This window comes from Astyanax mexicanus, chromosome 11 (assembly GCF_023375975.1).
Source record: "Astyanax mexicanus isolate ESR-SI-001 chromosome 11, AstMex3_surface, whole genome shotgun sequence".
NCBI classification, from domain to species: Eukaryota; Metazoa; Chordata; class Actinopteri; order Characiformes; family Acestrorhamphidae; genus Astyanax; species Astyanax mexicanus.
Window position 1 is genome coordinate 48,444,724 of NC_064418.1, and position 24,729 is coordinate 48,469,452.

Consider the following 24,729-nt stretch of genomic DNA (forward strand, 5'->3'; position numbering starts at 1 on the left):
ATTTTCTGCAAATAAATGCTCTAAATGACAATTTATTAATTTTTATTAGGAATTTGGGAGAAATGTTGTCTGTAGTTTATAGAATAAAACAACAATATTTATTTTACTCAAACATAAACCTATAAATAGCAAAATCAGAGAAATTATGCATTACTAGGCAATGGTGTTCCAGATGGTTGTTAGGATGTTGGTAGCGTGTAGTTATAACAGGGTTAGATAACAGGTTATATGCTTTATATAATATGTCAGGTGGTTGCTGATGTTTCTGGGTGGTTGCTGAGATGTTAGTGATATATTTAGGGAATTGGTGTGGTATACAAAACTGAGCTAAATTAAACAGTTAATTTTACACTGTAATAAAAAAGGCTGTAATTCAGCCTCCATCTGATCTATAGAGAAACTGACACAAATCAGCTGTTCATGCGATATAAAGAAGACTGTGGATGAAAGAGTTAAGCTAAAGGATGCTCATGGGACTGTCTCAGCTTAATGAAAAATAAAACACATTATTTAATCCAATTCCAAATCCACTAGACGTCCCCAGTGTCCCCCGGCCGTCCCAGTCTGGAGGAAAGGAGGAGAGCTGTCTGGGGTCAGAGCCATTAGAGCAGAGTGGACGTTTTCTCAGGGGAGACGTTTTCATCCCATTACTGCCCCATATAATAATTAGTCCAGCATGTTCTATAGATTACAGATAAGAACGTTGTTAGTGTAAAACAAAGCGTCCTATATGTGTACAGAGACTGTTCACATTACCACTCAGGGTTTCTGCTCTCAGCCAAAAGTAAAAACAGTATATACACATAGTATTTTAAAGTTTTAGAACACCCCTATAGTTTAGTAGTCCAGTAGCTGCAGTGCTGTATGATCCAGACAATCTGCTTTTTTTATTTTAACTTTATCTTATAAATTGATTTTATTACTGCACTTCTTAACCTGTCAGACTAACTCTAATTCTAATTCTTCTCTTCTCTGCTGAAACTGAAACTCAGTCCTTAATCATGTTAATCTGAGCTAAAGGCTAAAGCTGCTGTTTCCATGTGGTTCAGCCAGACGTCTTCCTGTTGCAGTTTTTTTTTTCCAGTTTCCAAGACTCTTTTTAAGGTGTTGTGTTGCTAGCTGGTTGCTATATTGTTACTAAGGCGTTTCTAGCTTTTTGTTTGTGTTGCTAAGGGGTTGCTTGCTGGTTTCTATTGTGTTGCTAGCTGATTGCTATATTGTTGCTAATGGGTTGTCAAAATTATGTATTACCTTTATAATAATTAATAATAATTATTTACTCTCAAGGATTAAGCAAAATAGCTAAGAATAATAAAGTTGCCCACATTTAAATATAAATAAATAAATAAATAAATAAATAAATAAATAAATAAAACCAAAACCAAATCTAAAAAATTAATTACGTAAACAGATATATAAAACGTAAATAAAATACAGTGGGAGAAGTAGCATGACCTTGAGTTGTTAGCTGTTATAATTTATTTTTAATGATTTATTTATTTGTAAGAATTCAGCAAAAATGCTAAGAATATTAAAAGTTTCCTTTCTTCTTCATTCCTATTTATAAATAAGTAAGTAAAAGTATACGTAAAAACCTAAAATAAAACGATCAAACGTAAAAAAAAAAGAAAAAGAACAAAAAACGTAAAAAAATAAATAAATAATAATAAACTAAATTAAATACAGTGACCGGAGCAGCGGAACCTTTAGTTGTTAGCTGGCCGTTTCCGCCCGGACCGTCCTTTTTCCGCATGCTTCCAGCGCTGTTAGCTGTTAGCCTTTAGCAGCGGCGCGTTTCTGAGAGTATTACAGCAGATTTACAGACCCAAACAGAACCGAACCGGGTCAGAACAGAGCAGCCATGACTAAGGACACGGTTACCGGGTGAGTTCTGCACTTTTACCGCTTTATAGAGCCGCTCCGGGTCTGTTTGTGCGGAGGATTGACACTGTATTGCATCAGCTGGAGACTCACACACTCATATACAGTCAGTGAGAGTAATGTTACACTAGTTTTTAATCACACTGTGGGTCTAAAAGTGTTCAGAAAGTCTGTTTAATCAGTTCCTCCAGCTGCTTTAAAGTCCCTGCATTACTGACACACAGGTCCTGCATGCTAAGCCTGGACTAGACTGGTTTAAAGACCACCAACAGTACCTTTAGGATGAGCCTGAGTGTCAGATTTAATCATCCAGCATCAGCATCTGTAGCAACTTTACCCCCAACTAATGCTCTCTGGAGTCTGGAGGCAACAAAATCCTCCTTACTGCAATGTACTAACACCTACTGTAAGGCTTTTTTTCAATATAGAGCGCACACATCACATTTCTGCCAATATTTCATGTCTGAATAGCTGATAACACAAGTAACACAGTACCACACACACCTTCCCATTTAATGCTTTTATTTTTTCCTACATTGTAAATGAAATGTAAAATGATCCAAATTATGAAGGAACACATAAATAAATAAAATAATTGTATAGTAAATCACAAAATGCTTGCGGTTTCTGAGGCAAGTAACTTTGAGTAACTCTTACTCTTCCTTTTCATTCCTGGGACTTTCCTGATGAGTGCCAGTTCCATCATTGTAACATATTTTTAATGGTCTTTGCGTGCAATTGCGCTTGATGATACTTTCAAAGTTCTTAAAAAAAAAAAAAAAAACTCTCATTCTTTCTTAAAGTATTTTTTTCTTTATTTAGTTGAGTAGTTCTTGCTTCTCACAATCTGGATTAGAACATTACTCAAATATTCACTATTCACTGTATACCTGTAACTCTACCTCTTCACTACTTTACTTTAACTGATGCTCTCAAACACTTTATTAAGAGGCAAGAAATTCAAGTAATTAACTCTTGATGAGTTCAGCACAGCTGTTAACTGACAGCCTGAATTCCAGGTGACCCTACCTCATAAAGCTGACTGAGAAAATATAAAAGAATCTAAGCAAGAATCTAAAATATAAAACATATTTTGGCTTGGTTCTGTTTTGTTTGGCTCTGAACGTTTCCAATGATTTTATTAATTGTATTTTATGAATGATGGTTAAAGACATTAAGTCAGTTTAGTGTTTTTAGTTTCAGCTTATCTTGGCTAAATCACCCTAAACAAATGGACAGTCTATACTCCATAGTCCAGACATACCTCAGGGCCGTGTTTGGTACAGCTGGAGTGTGTGGACGGTCAGTGGAGATCAGGATCAGGTTACAGCAGCTGCAGTTCAGAAAGAGCTGGATGAGCGCTCGACTAATCAGGTACTCGGTTTACTCTGTTCCAGCTGTCAGTACTCAAATACTCAATTAACTATTCGTACCAGAACCTACACACACACCAGCTGATCAGTGAAGTGCCATGTAGTTTTAGCAGCTCTGTAAAGGAAGTCAGCTAGTACGTTTGGCAGTGTGGGCAGTGTGCCAAGTCCTGCTGGAAAATAAAATCCACAAAGAGTATTTAAATAGTTAAAATATTTTTTTTAAAGAATTTCCCACACGATTAATACTGTGTATATACACTACACACATACTATCATTTAAATTCTGTAATCTAATATTTTCATTATATGTTGATTTATTGCAATTATTTCTAGAACAGTATATCATCCATAAAGATTTTTAAAAGATTCATTGTTACAGCTTCTGAGATGGGATTTTCTACAACCTTTTTGTACATTTATTGTTCCTTAAGTTTGACTCTCAGTAGCAATAAATAAGCAATAAATCATAAGCCACCAATTCTGATGAAAGTGTGTGTAAAAGAAATAAAGGACCTTTATATCCTTTTAATTAAGCCAACAATATGCATATTTTGTAGAAATATTACACACCCTGGTATAACTTTAGAAGCAAATATAACATGTATACTCTTTATGTTTTCAACCAGCTGTATACAAACAATAAAATAAAAGATTTAGTTTTAAGTTTTTGGTTTTACATATATTTTTACATAGACTGCTCAGTTTTAAACCATCTTTATTAAATAAACAGGTTAAATAAAACAGTAGATATTTGAAATCTAATAAAAATAAGTAGGAAAGGAGCTTAATTCAATGTTTGTTGAAGTTGAGTGGCTAATGCAAGGTTTAAAATATTTAGACAATGGCCCTAATTTTAATCAAGAAATAAAAAAAATAATTATTTTTATTAAGTTTGGGTACCCCAGAAGACTTTTTAAAACTGTATTAAACTTTTAATTTCCGTTTAAATAAATTGAGGTATATAAACTATGTTTCCGTTTGTTATGTGAGGTTCTGAATAACCCGATTTCCGGACCGATTGCTCGTTAGCATGCACGTCCCGCTCTGTTGGTGCCAGGCTTTCTCTGGTTCCTGCGTCCTGCAGCCAGACGCTGGGATTAGTCAGAGGGACGCTCGGTTCCTGCATTCAGATGAAGCTCTGCTGGCTGAAGCGCTGCTGCCGGGTCGGCCCGTTTCCTCGGGTCGTATTATTCTGTGCTAATGAATAAAGGAGAGGGATGCGCCGCCCGGGCAGCAGTGAAGCTGAAGGTGCCAGTGCTGGAATTCAGTTTACGGGTTTGGTAAATATCCAGTCCCTCTTTAGGACGGTGGACAGCACTGGCAGTTCCTGAATTATTGTTCATTTCTCATCCACTGAGCGTCCTTCTCTTTTCTCAGTTAATCAGATTTGTTTATGGCCTTGTTATTGATTGATTGAGGTAATTGTCAGTATTGAGAATTGGAGTATTATTAGTTTTCTACAAGCTTTTGGATATTTACTGTTACTTAATTTTGACTCTCAGTAGCAATAAATAAGCAATAAATCATAAGCAATACATTCTCATTAGAGTGTGTGTAAAAGAGGACCCCTATATAATCTTCTTTAAGCCAAACACATAAGTATATATAATTTGTAGAGTGATTAGACCCTCGGCGTAATTTAGAAACAAAGGTAACATTTATTTATCTTACATTTTAGCTTTCAACCCACTCTATACAAACAAAAAATGAAAGTTTTCTTCGCAGAAATTAGTTTTCACATTTTCTGACATAGACTGCTCACATCTTCAAACTCTCTTTATTAAATGAACAGGTTAATAAATACAACAATATATTTACTAATACTACTGTTCAGCATACAGTAAATACATCAGCAGGTATCTGTTTAAAATATCTAGACTTCGGCTGTACTGATATAATGCCAGTTTCTTTGTGCATACCTAAATTTAAGCAATAAATGTGAATTAAATTCTGAAAAAATAAAACAATGCATGAAGCAAAAGTTCGGGTATGCCAGGAGATTTTTTAAACTATATTAAAGTACTGATTTCCATCAGATTAAACAAAGGCTCCCTGGCCAGTTTATTTAAACACTGCTCCTATGATAACCTCTTTAGAAATCGCAATATATATCACCTTGCTTACAGTATAACAAAATATTGTGATACTTTTCACAGCTTTTGATTAAATATATCTCCATGTATTACTTTGTAGGTAGAGGTTTAATAAAATACTTCTTCTGTAAAAGTTGGGGAAAAGTATCAACTCAGGCTTTTTACTCTTTAAGTAAAAGTGTTTAAAAAAAGTACTGGTTTCAAAACTACTTAAAGTACAAAGTTAAAGTAATGTAGAGGGGAAACAATGAAGCCAATAGAAAAACAAAAGCTTAGGCCACGCCCACAGAGTCCCATAGTGCAATATATTTAGATAATTTTGTGAAAATGTAAAATATTGCTCCATTAACGTATAGATAACCTACATTAGTCTACTTTAGTACTGTAATAAAGTGTTTGTATTTTATTGCTTGACACCTGATTATTGCTGATTATGATATGTATCTATTATATATCTGTGTATTGCCAATACACATCCCTAATGAACAGTTAAAGCTGATCTGTGATCAGTGGTAGTCAGTGGTTGTTGGTGTAAAGGATGAGAGCTCTGTTCAGGTTTAGTATTCCCCCCGGCGGAGGGAGACCACCTGTTCTGACTCTTCCAGATTAAACAGAGCGGTTCTCCTGACCCTGTCATTTCCCCCGATGCTCGGCCGGCCCTGTGGTTAATAATCCCGCTGTAATGGCCCCGTGTGAACAGCTGTGCAGCAGCCACACTGCGGACAGTGTTAATACACCAGCTCCAGGAAATTGAAGCCATTGTGCTTCACTCAACCTTTAACCTGCGACGGCAGTGTGGAGAACCCGCCCTCTGGCGCTGTGGTGATGCGGCTGTGCCAGCGGGTCGCTCGCACTGTTAAAGGCTTTGATCTGAAACTGAGTAACCCGGCTCGCTGAATTAGGATCTATCAGAGTCCTGATCAGGAACTTCTCTGGTTAATAGAAAACCTCCTGACCTGCTTCAGTAAGCACATTCCTCTCACTGCGGGACGCCCCAGCTCACATCCGGACACTAGATCATAGATACAGTACCGATCAAAAGTTTGCACACGTTAAATTCAGTGTTTTTTCATTATTTTAAAATGTTCTGTATTGTAGATTAATACAAAAGTCATCCAAACTATAAAGAGAAACCTACCTATTGCTACCTAGTGACAGCTTTGCAGCTTTAGCGTTCAGTTAACAGCTGTGCTGAACTCGTCAAGAGTTAATTACTTGAATTTCCTGCCTCTTAAAGTAAAGTAGTGAAGAGGTAGAGTTACAGGTATACAGTGAGTAGTGAATGTTTAATGTTTAATGTTCTAATCCATATAATAAGAAGCAACAATTACTCAATAGGGGTTGGCGATATGGCCCTAAAATAATATCACAATACCTAAAATATTTATTTAAGAACATACTACTGTAACAAAATAAGAATTACATTTTATTATCACATATAATATGATATGATATATGGAATATTTTAAAAAATTCAATAATTTTAACAGATTTGTAACAGAATGTCATGATAATAGTAGTGCACTCCAAATATATCCATATATCCAGGATTATAGTAAAATAAATGATACTAGATAGATATAATCTGCCTCTAGTAGATATATAATGGGAAATGAGAACAGTGTGAATTTTTCTTTTGCTCAAAACCCTGATGTGATAATTAGGAATTATGATATGGCACCATATTTCAAGGTATTATAAAGTTCCTGATATGCGCAATTGTTGATGATGTTGCGTATGACGTATGACATTTTAAAATCAGTGTTTGTTTTTCATTCTTTTTAAATGTTCTGCATTGTAAATTAATAAAAAAAAACATATATGGAATTATCCGTCGTCTCGCTTTGCCAAACACTCACACAAAGCAATCCAGACTGTTCTCATACAGAGTTCCCCAATGGTGGAACAAACTACCTTCCACTACCAGATCAGGAGAATCTCTCACTATCTTTAATAAACTCCTGAAGACTGAGCTCTTCAAAGAGCACTTACTCTCCTAACACCTCTAACTAACTACCTTCTACTACCAGATCAGGAGAATCTCTCACTATCTTTAATAAACTCCTGAAGACAGAGCTCTTCAAAGAGCACTTACTCTCCTAACACCTCTAATTAACTACCTTCTACTACCAGATCAGGAGAATCCCTCACTATCTTTAATAAACATCTGAAGACAGAGCTCTTCAAAGAGGACTTACTCTCCTAACACCTCTAACACACTAACTACTTCTAACCTCATTTCCTTCTTCCCCTCCTTCACTTCTCTATCCCATTATTTCTCTTCGACCTCCTTTAAGCCCTGTCTAAAAATGGTTTATCTTAATTCCTATTATTTTTGTACTTGACTATTGTAAGTCGCTTTGGACAAAAGCGTCTGCCAAATGTAATGTAATGTAATGTAATGTAATGTAATGTAATTTAGTGAACAAAAAAAGTGTTACACAAACCAGAATATGTTTTATATTTAAGATTCGACAAAGTACCACCTCTTGCTTTGATTTCTGCTGGATTTTCTCTGTCAGTTTTATGAAGTAGAGTCACCTGCAGTTCAGGCTTTCAGTTAACAGCTGTGCTGAACTCATCAAGAGTTAATTACTTGAATTTCTTGTCTCTTAATAAAGTGTTTGAGAGCATCAGTTAAAGTAAAGTAGTGAAGAGGTAGAGTTACAGGTATACAGTGAATAGTGAATATTTGAGTAATGTTTTAATCCAGATTAGGGCAAGAACTACTCAACTCAAGTAAAGAAAATAAAAAATTTAGGGACATTTATGTACATTTTTATGCTTTCAATCAGCTGTATACAAACAATAAAAAATTCACTACTTTAAATCCTATTTTATTAAATTAACTGGTTGAATAAAATAATAGATCTGTTGCTGCTGTATTGGGGTTTTGCACACAGCCTGGTCGAGACTGTCCTCTTCCTCAGTTTCTCTGTGAACAATGTTAACTCTCAGACCCATTTAGTAAAATCTCCCACTTATCTCCGCTCCCGCATTCCCAGCCTGCTGCTGTTGTGTTGAGTTAGTGTGGAAACAATCCCATAAGCAGGTTGTTGAGTTAAAAATCAAGGGGCATAATGGAGCGGCGGAGCGAGGGCGGGGTGCCGAAAGCCTTTCCGGGAGGAAATGGGCAGAAAGAAAGACGGAGGGAGCCGGACGGGCTGTCGCGTTTGAGGTTTTTTTAACGTGAGCTTTTTCCTGTTTCAGAGCGGCCGAGGAGGACCAGCAGGCCCAGTCCAAGAAAGCGCTGAAGAAACAGCAGAAGGAAGCAGAGAAAGCGGCGAAGAAGGCCGAGAAACAGGCCAAGCTGGTGAGACTGCCCCGACTGAGCGTGACGCTGGCACAGCCCGTGCCATTGTCCCCAAATTCCTGCACTTGTTTCTCTGTTTACACTCAGCCCAACAAAACAGCGTCTAATATAATTCAGTTTTATATTGGCCAATCAGATTTACTGCACTGTACTACACTGTGCAGTATAGAGGCGGGACAAAATATTGTATCTATATCGTTTTATAATCAAATACATTTATTGATGCATATGTTGACGTAATATTGCACTAAACAAATGAATAGGACAAATTCTGTTAATTTATAATCTATTATCAATAATCTTGCTATTTAGGATTGACAATATCTAGTTACACCCACCACCCAAACCAGCCAGTCTGGGTCCTGGGGTCTAAAGTGGTCTGAATGGTCCTGCAGTCTAAAGGGTCCTAAAAGGTCCTGGGGTCTGTACAAGAGTCCTGGGGTCTGTACAAGAGTCCTGGGGTCTGTACAAGAGTCCTGGGGTCTGTACAAGAGTCCTGGGGTCTGTACAAGAGTCCTGGGGTCTGTACAAGAGTCCTGGGGTCTGTACAAGAGTCCTGGGGTCTGTACAAGAGTCCTGGGGTCTGTACAAGAGTCCTGGGGTCTGTACAAGAGTCCTGGGGTCTGTACAAGAGTCCTGGGGTCTGTACAAGAGTCCTGGGGTCTGTACAAGAGTCCTGGGGTCTGTACAAGAGTCCTGGGGTCTGTACAAGAGTCCTGGGGTCTGTACAAGAGTCCTGGGGTCTGTACAAGAGTCCTGGGGTCTGTACAAGAGTCCTGGGGTCTGTACAAGAGTCCTGGGGTCTGTACAAGAGTCCTGGGGTCTGTACAAGAGTCCTGGGGTCTGAAGGGGTCTGAAGGATCCTGCAGTCTTAAGGGTCCTTGTGTCTGTAAAGTGTCCTGGAGGCTCTGAAAGGTCCTGGAGTCTAAAGGGTCCTAAAAGGTCCTGGAGGCTCTGAAAGGTCCTGGAGTCTAAAGGGTCCTAAAAGGTCCTGGGTTCTCTACAAGAGTCCTGGGTTCTCTACAAGAGTCCTGGGGTCTGTAGAGTGTTGTGGAGTCTGTAAAGGGTCCTGGAGTTTGTAAAGGGTTCTGGAGTCTAAAGGCTCTTTTAGATTAAAGGCTCTTGCCGTTTAGAGTGTCGTGGAGGCCGTAGAGTGTCGTGGAGGCCGTAGAGTGTCGTGGAGGCCGTAGAGTGTCGTGGAGGCCGTAGAGTGTCGTGGAGGCCGTAGAGTGTCGTGGAGGCCGTAGAGTGTCGTGGAGGCCGTAGAGTGTCGTGGAGGCCGTAGAGTGTCGTGGAGGCCGTAGAGTGTCGTGGAGGCCGTAGAGTGTCGTGGAGGCCGTAGAGTGTCGTGGAGGCCGTAGAGTGTCGTGGAGGCCGTAGAGTGTCGTGGAGGCCGTAGAGTGTCGTGGAGGCCGTAGAGTGTCGTGGAGGCCGTAGAGTGTCGTGGAGGCCGTAGAGTGTCGTGGAGGCCGTAGAGTGTCGTGGAGGCCGTAGAGTGTCGTGGAGGCCGTAGAGTGTCGTGGAGGCCGTAGAGTGTCGTGGAGGCCGTAGAGTGTCGTGGAGGCCGTAGAGTGTCGTGGAGGCCGTAGAGTGTCGTGGAGGCCGTAGAGTGTCGTGGAGGCCGTAGAGTGTCGTGGAGGCCGTAGAGTGTCGTGGAGGCCGTAGAGTGTCGTGGAGGCCGTAGAGTGTCGTGGAGGCCGTAGAGTGTCGTGGAGGCCGTAGAGTGTCGTGGAGGCCGTAGAGTGTCGTGGAGGCCGTAGAGTGTCGTGGAGGCCGTAGAGTGTCGTGGAGGCCGTAGAGTGTCGTGGAGGCCGTAGAGTGTCGTGGAGGCCGTAGAGTGTCGTGGAGGCCGTAGAGTGTCGTGGAGGCCGTAGAGTGTCCTGGGGCCTGTAGAGTGTCCTGGGGCCTGTAGAGTGTCCTGTAGTCTGCAGAGTGTCAGGGACTCTAAAGGGTCTTGTAGTTCTTAAAAACTAAAAAAATCTCATTTTAATGTATTTACAGAGCTGGTTTTATTATTATGGCTGTTCTGTGTTTGATCTGCCTAAGAAAATATATTGTGCAAAGTATATAATTTAAAGTTCCACATTTTATTAGACTTTGTAAAGCTTTATACACACACACAGTATTATAAGTCGATTCAGAATCGTCCGAATTGAGATGCTTCTAAGAATCTAAAATTTCCCCCAACCCTAATAAAGAGACAATGTAAAGAAAAGCTGCCAGATCACTGTTAGAGATGGAAGATTGTTGAAGATTGTAGCATTAGCTTCTTAATGTTTGTGTTGTAAACGCTTCCATATCATCATATCTTTCCTTGATCTTTCATCACTAATAATCAGACTTTACCTGAGTTTACCCAAATTATCCCTCCGTTTAACTTTAAGCTTTGAAGTGGTGGATTTTGAGTAGGTACTAACTCTCTCTATCTCTCTCTATCTCTTTCTCTTTCTTTCTCTCTGTTTACAGGCGGCTGAGCAGCAGACATCTGATGAGGATGTGAGTTTCCTGCCAACTCACTTTAAAGGAAGCTTAAACTGAAAACATTGCACTGATATCTACCATCCAACACACATCACTCAATAACATCCCTACATTACATAAACATAAAGCCAGTGAGGGTGCCTACCTGTAATTAAATCTATATAACATTAGAATAAAACCAAATAATCATAGTCAGTGGTCTATGAGTGTCTAGCTCTAATTAACTATATGGTATTGGAATAAACCAAAATAAACATAAATCTGGTGGTCAGTGAGAGTGTCTACCTGTAATTAACTCTATATAACCTTAGAATACTAAACCCAAATAAACTTAGTCAGTGGTCTATGAGTGTCCAACTCTAATTAACTGTATAGTATTGGAATAAACCCAAATAAACATAAATCTGGTGGTCAGTGAGAGTGTCTACCTGTAATTAACTCTATGTAACATTAGAATACTAAACCCAAATAAACAGTCACTGGTCTATGAGGGTGTCTACCTGTTAGTAACTCTATATAACATTGTTTATTTGAGTTTAGTATTCTAATGTTAAGTTTAATCACAGGTTGGCTCATTCACTGGCGGCTGATTTCAGAATAAACCTGAATAAACAGAGTGTGTTGCCTGCAAAATTTAGAGTGTATATCTGTAAAACTCTATATAACATTAAAATGATATTAAATAAATAAAAGTTTTAGAAGTGTTAAAGTATTTCTCCCCCTCAGGACTTTGCGAAGGACCGGTACGGAGTGTCTGCGATGGTGCAGTCTCAGGAGAAACTGGGTGAGTATCTTCACCTTGCTGTCAGTTTACCACACACTTACCTCACCTCTTCAGCAGCTCAGTGTGTGAAGAGAGGCACTTCAGAGTGTAAATCACACCAGTAAACGGGGTAATAAGAGAGTTGGCCCACCCTACAGCCCACACACACACACACACACACACACACACACACACTCAGAAGTGTCCGGCCTTGCTTCAGGAGATCTAACGTGATGCAGTGGATCCAGTACAACACTATTAGCTCTGAAAATTACATTTAATTTTTTTTTTCTATATTCTTATTAAAATTAAATGTTAGACTTTTATTCAAATTTAAATTAGTTGGACGCTGTTTGTAGGTGGAGTTCTCAGCTGTAGTCTTGTAGAACAGGGACCGGCCTGCATTCTGAAGGGTCCGTAAGTCTTGGGCTCCTGGAGTCTGAAGGGTCCTGAAGTCTAATTTGGGCACCTGTTGTCTAAAGGGTCCTGCAGTCTGTAGGGTCCTGCATTCTAAACGTTCCTGCATATTCTAAAGGGGTCTTGGAGTCTTAGAGGGTTCTTGGAGTCTTAGGGGGTTCTTGGAGTCTTAGGGGGTTCTTGGAGTCTTAGGGGGTTCTTGGAGTCTTAGGGGGTCTTGGAGTCTTAGAGGGTTCTTGGAGTCTTAGAGGGTTCTTGGAGTCTTAGAGGGTTCTTGGAGTCTTAGAGGGTTCTTGGAGTCTTAGGGGGTCTTGGAGTCTTAGGGGGTATTGGAGCCTTAGAGATCCTGCATTCTAAAGGGTCCATAAGTTTTGGGAACTTGTTGTCTTGGGGGTCCTGCAGTCTTGGGGGTCCTGCAGTCTTGGGCACCTGTTGTCTAAAGGGGTTCTCCTGTCTGAGGGTTCTGCTTTCTAAAGAGACCAGCCAAGTTAGGGTCCTGTAGTCTTCTGTAGGTTCTGTTGTCTGAGGGTCCTCCTAATGTCTTGCATTCTGAAGTGTCCAGCTGTCCATTGGGACTTACTGTCTAAATAGGACCTCCTGTCTGAGGGTCATATTAAAGATACAAGCTCTACGAGCGTCCTGTTGCCTTATGGTCTTGCTGTTTAAAATGAGTCCTTCTTATTTAAGAAGCCTGTTGTCTAAAGGTGTCCTATTATAGGGTGATCCTGCTTTCTAAAGGACCAGCGGTCTTAGGGTCCTGTAATCTTGGGATCTTGCTGTCTGAAGAGTCCAGCAGTTTGGGGGAAGTCTTAAACTGCAGGACCCTGCAGTTTAAAAGGTCCTGTCTTAATCCTTCTGTCTAAAGGCTCTCGACCCAGACCTGAACTCTGGAGAGTGAAGTCTGTATTGTCCTGCAGTCTAAATGGTCTTGTAGCCTGGGGGTTCCGCAGTCTGGGGCTCTTGTTGTCTGGTGGTCCTGCTGTCAGAAGGTCTTGTTATGTTTCGTATTGATGATCATCTTCTCCGCTGCTGCCTTTGTAATCTGAGTGTGGGTTACTGTGGTGGAGAGGGGGGCGCTCAGGTGGGCGTGGGGTCTTTTGATGTGTTTTTTAGTGAGTGATGACACACACTTTCTTACCACACACACACACACACACACACACACACACACACACAAACACACACTTACCCCTCCACCTAACAGGAATGAGATGGTATGCCCTCTTTGTTTCAGAACAGTGACTTTATATTATAGGTTTATATTTAAACATTAAGTTTAAATTAAACAATTAAAAGTTTATTGCTCTTTGTTTATCACAATAATGTTTTAAGCAAAACTTTGGACATGTCTCTCTTCATTCACTTTTTTTTCTTTCTTTTTATGATTTTTTATATTGTAAATGTATGTTTATTTATATCAAAGCCTATATTAAAGCTCTACTGGAACACATGCAGAATTATTCTGTAAACAAAAAGTGTTAATCAAACCAGGATATGTTTTATTATACTTTAGATTCTTCTAAATAAGCATCACATTTATCGTTGAGGACAAATCTGCAGACTCTTGTATTGTATTTTAATCTCCGTGTCTTCATGAGGGAGAGTCACCTGGAATAGTTTTCTCAGCGTCTTGAAGGAAGGAGTTCCTGGAGGTGCTGAAAACAATAGCTGCTGCTTTTCCTTCACTTTGCTGTGAAGCTCCAGCTCATCCCAAATAAATCACCTCAAATCACCATCTCAGTTCATCAGGTTTAGATCAGGGGATTAATATGAAGGAATAACACTTTTTTTTTAAACACTGTTTACTAGGTAATTCTATGTGTCCCTTAATCGTTTTCACGTCTTTAATATTAATCTACAATGGAGAAAATACATGAAATAAAAAAATGAAGAAAAACATTGTTTTTTTTTATTGTGTATTCTAAATCTCTCTCTCTCTCTCTATCTCTCTCTCTCTCTCTCTCTCTCTCTCTCTCTCTCTCTCTCTCTCTCTCTCTCTCTCTGTGAGTCAGACAGGACGTTGGTGCGAGTTCAGGACCTCACCACTCAGAAAGCCGGTCAGCTGGTCTGGGTTCGTGCCAGAATTCACACCAGCCGAGCCAAAGGTAATCTCTCCGTCTGCCCCGGCACAGTCCTGTGGTACACTTTACTGACCTGTGGAATGTGTGTATGGGGGTCTCTTGAATTGAATTAAGTTTTTTTTATTTGTTGATGTGGACAATTCTAGCCAGACACCACCGATCACCATCATTACCACCCACTGCACTGTTTACTGTACAAAGTAATGTCCTCTATAAAGTACACTGCATATCAATGAATGTTAAATGCATTTATATATATCAGTGGCGTGCGGTGAATATAGTGGGTACCCCTTCTGTATTTACCTCAGCACCCCCCCCACCCCCCACCCCGCCGCCTACGACCGACACATAGATAAATATTACAATAACTACATATTCTCTGTCTTGACTTAGTTATATTAACTTAATACACATCAACAGCCCACAAATACAACAGCTAAAAACTACAAAAGTATACAATAGACCCAACAATAAATGCTTATTTTTTTCTATAAGTACAGCCATTCAACAAAGATCACTCATTTGTATGTCTACAGTACACCAGGGCAGCCAAAATATTAAGTACACACAGAAACTCACCAGGCAGATGGGCTATTACTGTGAATTAGTTTAATATTTAATATAAGGATAGCCTTTAAAAGGCTTTTTATTGTAATATGACACAATATTTGTCTGATTTGCAGCCGCGATTCCATAATAGTTCGCTAACTATTGAATTAATCCAGCAACATGAGCTCCCTTTTACGCTAAGCAATGCGTAGCACCTTCACCACAGCTCTGCTGAGAAGGGGTTAGACAGCCATGTCTCCGCCCCCGTCGGGAAAATCATGAATCTGATTGGTTAGATTGTCCTTCGACTTTGCTAATAGACTCATTACTACACTCTTTTCAAAATCAGGAGAATGGTCACGCAGTCACGCGGGCAGAAGCCATTTTAAAAAGCTTTGATTGGTTAAATCCGCTGTCACTCAGATAAGAGTCGTGTAGCAGCTAAAAAACACAGAGTAATGCTTTGAATAAGTTGCTGTTTTTTATTTTAGGTAATTTATTAAAAAATTGTTACAATAGCTATGATCTATATTTCCTGATTAAAAATGTGGTAATTATTTACATGCATTTATTGTCACCCCTTCTCTGAAGGGTTAGACTCACTGCACACCGCTGATATATATATATATATATATACAAACAGGGTCTCTGTAAATGTGAATTTTGTGGCATTATTTAAAATAATAATAAAAAAAAAGTGCATATGATAATGGTGGGGCAAAATATCATATATATATATATATATATATATATATATATATATATATATATATTTTTTTTTTTTTGTGATACATCATTATTGTCACAAACATTTTTTTTTTTTAATGAAACATAAATTCATAAATTGTCCCAGGATTTATTGCGATATATGATGCTTGCAAAGCGGTTTTGACTTGCATTAATAAAACAGGAGAAAAGTATCTGCTTAAGTATACACAAATAAACACAATGGCACCATATTTAAGAGTATTTTATGCTCTTCAGTAATAACACAGATGCTGTGAAGTATTGTAGAGATTGTATATGCCTTGTGATTCTCACCATCTGGGAATTGAACCCCACTCTGTTTAAGTTTGTCTGTGTGTGTATGTATATTGAAATATGTTAAAACATTCATATTAATATAAAAATCACTCTATTTGCCTTCCTCTTCACCTCATCACATCAGGTCTGTACGTTCAGTCTCCAGCGGTTGATCTGTTCTTCAGGACTGAGGGGTTTCCAGTATTTAATGCAAATATAAGATTGTTTATGGTACCTGCGGTACAGCACATATAACCTGTGTATTCATAGAAGTGCAGTCAGAGCTGGGTATAGAATAATCCCTATTGTCTTTATTTATAAAAACACACCTGCAGATTTAACGCCTGGCGCCTCTGAAAAACCCACTGGATTCCTGTCATACCTGGCTGGTGTGAGTAATGGGGGGTATGGGGGATATGGGCACCCTGCTCTGGGCTCTACCTGTGCTGAACGCTGGTGCCTGAAAGATTTAATCACAGGTGTTGATCGAATGCTGGACCTTTAGGTCGGGGTTTAGAGTGAAAATTTGGCCACAAACCAAAAGTTGTACAGTTTTTATCAAACGTTATACCAAACGTGCTCGATCAGCCTGGACATGCCTGGGGTCTGAAGTTTGCTTTATTTTTTTACGTCCGCTATTATGCTAAGCTAATATGGCTAATATAGCTAACGAATATTGGAAACCTATTTTTGTGGCATTGCTGTAAATGTTTTAATTGGTTTAAACTGGTTACAGTGTGAAAAATTCTGAATAAAAAGAAAAAGAGTAATACAGATCACAGAAGAGTATGTATCATTGCTTAATCCTAATAATTCATAATAAAATATTTAGTTAGCGTATTTTTATATAAGAACTATAAATCACACTTAAAATCCTTTAATTTTCCAAAAAGTTAATTCCTGAAAGTGCGGCTTATAATCCGGTGGCTAAAGTGCAGCGTTATAAGTGAGTTTTTAGTAAAGTTTCTCCAGCACCAAGGCTGGATGCAGCAGCATTAGCGTTAAGCGCTAACCGTAGCATATCTGCTGTATCTAACTGTATCCCTGTTTGTTCAGAAGTGAGTCAGTCTAGCGCTATCAGGTGACATTTACATCCTGCTACTGCTGCAGTTAGCGGCTAATGCTAATGCTAATGCTGCTCCCAGCCTTAGTGCTGGAGAAAATTGGTGCACTGACAACTTACACTTAGACAAAATATTGGGAATCTAAGCTTACTATAAATAAATGGAAGTGCTTTGCTCACCCAAATAAACTGTTTTTTTTAGAAGAGAAATCTGTTTTGATCTGTAGATTAAAATCCATCACTTGTTTGACTTTGAAAGAAAATCTATATTTTTTAAGAATTACATTTTTCTTTTTTACTCAGGTCCTTTACCTTTGCTCCTTACTAGTGTCACTTAAAATACGTCTTATAATCCAGTGCACTTTATAGTCCAAAAAATATAGTACACATACTCTTTCTTTTTTTTCTCTCCTTCTTTCTGTGGGGGTGTTGAGTGTTCTGTTAGCACTGCTGTAAATGTTTTAATTGCATTCAGTGACAAGCTTCTTTTGCACATCTGTGTCATAGGGGTGGGCGATATGGCTCTAAAATAATATCACAATATTTCAGGGTATTTTTGCGATAACGATATACTTGGCGATACAGGAAAACTAAAATATTTCACTCATTTCAGGAATATAGTATAATAGTATAACAGTATAATCATAATGTGGCAAAATAAATAATATAGCATAAAATAATATAATGCAGCAAATAATATTGCAGTATATTTAGTGCATCCATATAAACTGCAAACTACAACAATTATACAATAAATACACCTAAAGCTTCACAGTAAATAATAGATTACTTTTAAGACAGAACAGCCCTATTATCACGATATGGATTTTTAATAAAACAATATTTTTGTGTCACGATATATTGTATACGATATAATATTGCCCACCCCTACTGTGTCAGCAATGGGTGCAATTTAAAGTAGCTGAATGCATTATTGATTTTATGTGTTTATGTATTGCATAGTAAATCCGTAATGCATTTATTGTAACTGGCCTAATAATAATAATAATAATCCTACCGTGAGATGAGTTACACTGTGAAAAAATCGTTTTTAAAAGAAAGAGTAATACAGATCACAGAACAATATGTATCGTTGCTTAATGCTCATTCATAATAAAATAATTAGAGTATTTTTATATAAGAACTATAAGTCACACTTAAAATCATTTAATTTTCCCAAAATCCACTGTGAGCCTTATGTATGAATTCTACTGGTCAGGTATTAAGGAGCAGTAAAGCCACTCCACTGAAGTACAGAGTTATAAGGCTAAGTTTTTAGTAACGTTTTTCCAGCACTAAGGCTGGGTGCAGCAGCATTAGCATTAGCCGCTAACTGCAGCATATTGCTAGCTATATCGCCATTTGTTCAGAGATAAGTATGTAGGACTGCGTGTTTACTGTGTTAAAACAAACTACTTCGGATGAACCGCTAGCTTATAGCAAGCGCCCTGGGTTCCTCAGTCTAGCGCTGCGTTAGCTGCTAATGCTAATGCTAATGCTGCTACTGCACCCAGCCTTAGTGCTGGAGAAACTTCACTGAAAACTCACCCTTAGATAAAATATTGGGGATCTGAGCTTACTGTAATTAAACTGAGGCGCTTTCCTCACCCAAATAAACCGGTTTAAGGAGAGAAACTGTGTAGATTAACATCCAGCACTCGTTTAACTTTAAATTATTATTATTTTTAATAATTACAGGTTAAGTTTACTTAGGCGCTTCCCCATTAGAAGGGAAACATAGCGACTCCCTTGCTCACTTCGACTAGTAAGTCCTCCATGCTAGTGTTGCTTAAAGTACGCCTTATAATCCAGCGCACTTTATAGTCTGAAAAATACGATACTTATGCCCTCTCTCTTTCTCTTTCTGTGGGGGTGTTGAGCGATCTCTAATAGGCTTGTTTATGATTTCTGACAGCCTATAGCTACAAAGATAGTTAACAGGCCGTTAAAGCCTCTGGGTAAGTGTGTTGGCGCTGATCCAGGCTGATCCAGGCCCGCAGGTCCAGCACGTACGCGGCAGGGTCGAGAGCGCGGAGCTGATGGAGCTGATTTAGCTGCAGTTTACAGATCCTATCTCTGCCGTTTCCTTCCAGAACTACTTCCACGTCGCGACCCCTTTACCCCCCAGCTCTATTCACAGCCGTGTCCTTCAGAGCTCCGCAGCTTCCTGTTCTGATCGAGGACGGTGCTGACCAGCTCAGCTGGCCGTCCAAAAACACCGCAGCACATCAAAGCAGCCGCTGGCCTCTGATCTCCACCTGACCGCGTGAGGAAACGAGGGGGCGGAGTCAGGCCGGGGGGCAGGAGTTTGCTCAGGCTGTAAGGTGTCTGATTGGCAGTTTGGTGACAAGTCTGGATCTGAAGCGCAGTGTGATGTACGGACGGCTGATTGGAGTCCGGCGCTGGTGTTTATGGAGGAGACGTGACTCTGAGATCTCTCTGGCTTTTTGAGGTTATCTCATGATGATGACTCCTGAAGCTCTGCAGCACTTCTAGAGTTTAAAATCTAGAGTCTGATTTAACACAGTTTCTGAACAGTCCAGGGACATGTCTAATAGAGCTTAGATCGAGCTCATAACTGTCATTATGAGCTCGAACCCGATTTAAACCCCACATTTTTTTTTTATAGTAAGTAGAGCGTTAAAGCTGAAAATTTTAAAAAACATTGTCAAGCTGTTTAATTAAGTGAAATCTGTTCAGAATGATGTAAATTAACATTGCAACACTGAAGAAGCATAGACCTATTATTTAATGACAGTTTATTAAGAACAGATTAAAACACGAACAATGCCAACAATGATCTACAGGCCTAAACATTGGTAAATTAGGATACAAGAATGATGTCTGCTTGACTTTACTCTAATCTAACATAATTTAGCATGGTTTAAGAATATAAAGCACTTTCTAAATAAAATATCAATTATAGCCTATGTCCAAAAACACAAAAAAAAACAATAAGGCTATGCACTGCAAGCCAAGTGCGTAATGCAGACGTGTGCACACTGCACGGACCAGAGTTGTGTTATTATAACATAACTATCTAACTGGTGCAACTTTTTTTTTTTTAAACATTTGTTAATTTGCTATTTTATGATGATCACACCATAGCTTTATTTAAAATAAAAATAGCTTTAAAAAAACGCCTACGTCACAGACTTATTTTCTTGTGCACGACCCAACCTGACCATGAACACTGAACTTGTGTTTTGTTGGCTCAGACAAAATTGTGTCAAAATTAATATAAATTTGTGTAGTCTGATCCGGGTGTAAGTCTTTTACAGTGAGCAGTACTTTGAAAACACTTGTATGTTTTACTAAGGGCGTAAGCAACAATCTCTTTTTCATTATCCACCATCCTGGGTACTATAAAATTGCACACCAGATGAGATTAAATGCTTCCAGGAATGGAAAATGTGTGTAATGAATTCAGTTACAAGCTTCAAGTATATAAGGAGACAAAGAGGAGGGTCAACATGGCAATAGTTTTTTGTGCAGCGTCATGTCAGTCAACTGTGGAGCTTTGAAAGTGCCAGCGGTGATCAGGTGAAACCGCACTTCTTGCTGGTTAATGGCAGAACTGAGGTTTGTAGAACACAGACTGAAGGCAGGTTAGAACAGTAGTAATGTAATCAGAATCCAGGCTAGCAGAGCTGACCTTCACTATTATATTTCACTACTGTTACTGCAGTACAGTTTTTAAAGAGTTTCACTTCAGCTTTTTTGGATGACGCACATCTTACACCACCTGATGAATCACATGAAGTCCTTTTCCTCGAGATGGAAAAGCTTCTTCCATCAGAGGAAATCATCCACTGTAAAAAGCCAGTTAACCCACTGATTTATGAGTGTGAGAAGCTCTGTTTTTAATAGAGATTTGTGTGCATTTAGTTAAAATTTAGATAAAAGCTTTAGTGTAAGTTTTCAGGAGACCAGTTATTGGTTGCAGTATGACTGTTTTTTTTTTCTATTATTTAGCATATAGTCTTTACAGATAGCTTGCCTACATAGACTTTTGGTATGCCTTCAAGAATACCACTAAAAATCTGGACTTCTTATTTTATTGTGTCAAAAGTGTTTGTGATTTTGTTGCACATAAAACGATTAAAATTTTTTAGAATGTGCCAACTTTATTCTGATTTGGGGTTTCACAACTTTTTCAGATATGAGTGATATGAACTTTAATGGTACTTGTTTGTTTTTCTTGATTAAGTTGATTTTATATGATTAATGTAATAATAGTAAAGCTCTGAATGTTGATGCTGATATATCTCTCTGTGATCAGTGAGCGTGATGTTATCATGATGTTATAGTGATGTTATTGTCATGTTATGATGTTTTTCAGACGTTTTCCTGATGTTATCCTGACGTTATTGTGACGTTATCCTGACTTTATACTGATGTCATCCTGATGTCATCCTGACGTTTTCCTGACGATTTACTGATATCCTGACGTTATCGTGGTGTTATCCTGACGTTATCGTGGTGTTATTGTGGTGTTACCCTGACGTTTTCCTGATGTTATCCTGATGTTATTGTGACGTTATCCTGACGATTTACTGATATCCTGACGTTATCGTGGTGTTATCGTGGTGTTATCGTGGTGTTATCCTGATGTTATCCTGACGTTATCGTGGTGTTATCCTGACGTTATCGTGGTGTTATCCTGATGTTATCCTGATGTTATCCTGATGTTATTGTGGTGTTATCGTGGTGTTATCCTGACGTTAACCTGATGTTATCCTGACGTTATCCTGACGTTATCGTGGTGTTATCCTGACGTTAACCTGATGTTATCCTGATGTTATTGTGACGTTATCCTGATATTATCCTGATGTTTTCGTGGTGTTATCCTGATGTTATCCTGACGTTATCGTGGTGTTATCGTGGTGTTATCCTGACGTTATCCTGACGTTAGCATGATGATATTGTGGTGTTATCCTGATATTATCCTGATGTTTTCGTGGTGTTATCCTGATGTTATCGTATCTCCTGCAGTGCAGCTGTTGGAGCAGAGTGGCGTGGCTGGTCTATGTAAATGAGGCTTTGATGTTTGATGGATGGGGAAGCTGAGGAACCTGTTGGTGTGTTTTTTCCTCTGCAGGAATGTAAAAGCTGACCTGCTGTTTTCTCTCTCTCTCTGTGTTTCTCAGGGAAGCAGTGTTTCTTGGTTCTGCGTCAGCAGCAGTTTAACGTGCAGGCGCTGGTGGCTGTGGGGGATCGGGCCAGCAAGCAGATGGTCAAGTTTGCCGCAAAGTGAGTACGGGGCGGCACTTCCTGTCTAACAATGGTGGGAAAAGCGACCTCCCAGCGTCGGCATCCATTTAACACGTTCGGGGCCGATCGATAGTGTTTCACTACAACACAAAAGCCCGGTTCTCCGTGCCCTCGCTCTCAGCGGTAATGGCTCCCTCTTCTTAAAATAACAAACACAGCAGAGATCAGAGAGACACGCTGGGCTTTAAAAGCCTGTCTGTAATGAATTAGCACCAGCGAGGACAGGTCAGACAGGGGACTTTAAAACCCCCCAGGCCAGAAACTCCCTCAGAACAACAGAGGAGAACCAGTTACTCCATCCTAATGCACTGCCCAGGTTTCATTTAGCCTGTTCACCCCCGACACGCCCATTCTCACATATATCTCACATATATCTGATCTTCTGCACAAACTCTAGTCTCCTGAGAAAACCTGGAGTAGGAGTGGGGCAATAAATCAATATTCCAATATATTGTATCGCTTTAATTGTATTGTATTTTTAGGTCTTTATATATTGATTTTTTTTAAAATAAAGGTGAAAATGGAGGCTTTCATATATAGCCTGATAAGTCGAGGGTGGGACAATATATTGTTATCACGATACATTGTATTGTTTCAATCGTTTCATTAAGTATCGATTAGTAGGGGTGGGGCAATACATCGATTTTGTGATATTGTATTACTTAGATTGTATCGTATCATTGTCTTTTTTTTTTGGAACTTATTATTTATTTATTTTACATAGTACAATATAATTTAATACAAATACAATTCTACACATTTCTTTCTCCAGTATTTTGCATCATTCACATCAATTTTACAGCTGTATAAAAAAGTACAAAGATAACAGAATGATTAAAATAAATGCAATAAGAAAAAAATAAAAGTCCACTTCCGAGTAATTCAGTCATATATGCACTGAGCATTCAAAAATAAATGTACAAATAAATCATTGTGTCTTTTAAATATGGATTTTTTTTTTATATAAGTGGAAATGGAGGCTAAAACGGGCCAAAGACTCTCATGATGTCTCTTAATATTAAACTTCTTAATTACGGCAACTTTTAGACTCATTTGCCCATTTTTCTGCGCTACAACTGCACACCCTCTCCGCTTTTAGACTCTTTGGCCCGTGTTTCTGTGTTAGAAATGTGCACCCTCTCCGCTTTTAGACTCTTTGGCCCGTTTTTTGCACTAGAAATGCGCACCCTCTCCGCTTTTTGACTCTTTGGCCCGTTTTCTGCGCTAGAAATGCGCACCCTCTCCGCTTTTTGACTCTTTGGCCCTTTTGTCTGCGGTACAACTGCGCACTCTCTCCGCTTTTAGACTCTTTGGCCCGTTTTTCTGCGCTAGAAATGCGCACTCTCTCCGCTTTTAGACTCTTTGGCCTGTTTTTTGCACTAGAAATGCGCACCCTCTCCGCTTTTTGACTCTTTGGCCCGTTTTTCTGCGCTAGAAATGCACACACACTCCGCTTTTAGACTCTTTGGCCCGTGTTTCTGTGTTAGAAATGTGCACCCTCTCCGCTTTTAGACTCTTTGGCCCGTTTTTTGCACTAGAAATGCGCACCCTCTCCGCTTTTTGACTCTTTGGCCCGTTTTTCTGCGCTAGAAATGCGCACCCTCTCCGCTTTTTGACTCTTTGGCCCTTTTGTCTGCGGTACAACTGCGCACTCTCTCCGCTTTTAGACTCTTAGGCCCGTTTTTCTGCGCTAGAAATGCGCGCTCTCTCCGCTTTTAGACTCTTTGGCCCGTTTTTCTGCGCTAGAAATGCGCACCCTCTCCGCTTTTAGACTCTTTGGCCCGTTTTTCTGCGCTAGAAATGCACACACACTCCGCTTTTAGACTCTTTGGCCCGTGTTTCTGTGTTAGAAATGCGCACCCTCTCCGCTTTTATACTCTTTGCCCCGTTTTTCTATGCTTCAACTTCACTCTCGCCGCTTTTAGACTCTTTGGCCCGTTTCTGACACCTAGCGTTCAAACTTTGAATCTTACATTATAAAAACCTGCTTAACAGCGGGCCAACTTTCATTCTATTTCTAAAATACCTCGCAGGCCGCTCTAAAAAGGAAACGGGCCGCTAATGGCCCGCGGGCCGTATTTTGGACACCCCTGGCATATAGTATATTAAACTCACAGGAAGCTTGGGGTTTGGACTCTAATAGTGTTAAATGAACTCTGGTGAATGTGTTGTGCACTTGTGATCGTTAGATTGAGTCACGTTACTGGGTTATAGGGAAATCAGCAGCGGCTGGTCAGTGATTTCTGGTTTTTAATGAGAAGTCTGGCTGTAATGTTCTGGTACGCCGCTGGTCACATGACCCTGTGAGAACGCCGTTAGATTAGTATCTCAGCGTAAAGCGATAGTTTCACTGGTTTCAGGTCTGTGGATCAGTGTGAGAGCGCCTGACCTCAGACTCTTTCCACAGCGTTAAACACA

At 39.4% G+C, this 24,729-nt stretch overlaps 1 protein-coding gene across 1 annotated transcript in view; it reads left to right on the forward strand.

Moving 5' to 3' along the window:
• Positions 1–1,728: 1,728 nt before the first annotated feature.
• Positions 1,729–24,729, forward strand: part of dars1 (aspartyl-tRNA synthetase 1) — a 57,603-nt gene continuing 34,602 nt past the window's right edge. Inside the window, exons 1-6 of the mRNA XM_049484988.1 lie at positions 1,729–1,884; positions 8,558–8,660; positions 11,127–11,156; positions 11,868–11,925; positions 14,334–14,426; positions 22,188–22,290. Of these exons, the coding sequence (XP_049340945.1) occupies positions 1,862–1,884; positions 8,558–8,660; positions 11,127–11,156; positions 11,868–11,925; positions 14,334–14,426; positions 22,188–22,290 (410 nt within the window). The 5' untranslated portion in view covers positions 1,729–1,861. The remainder of the gene's footprint in view (positions 1,885–8,557; positions 8,661–11,126; positions 11,157–11,867; positions 11,926–14,333; positions 14,427–22,187; positions 22,291–24,729) is intronic.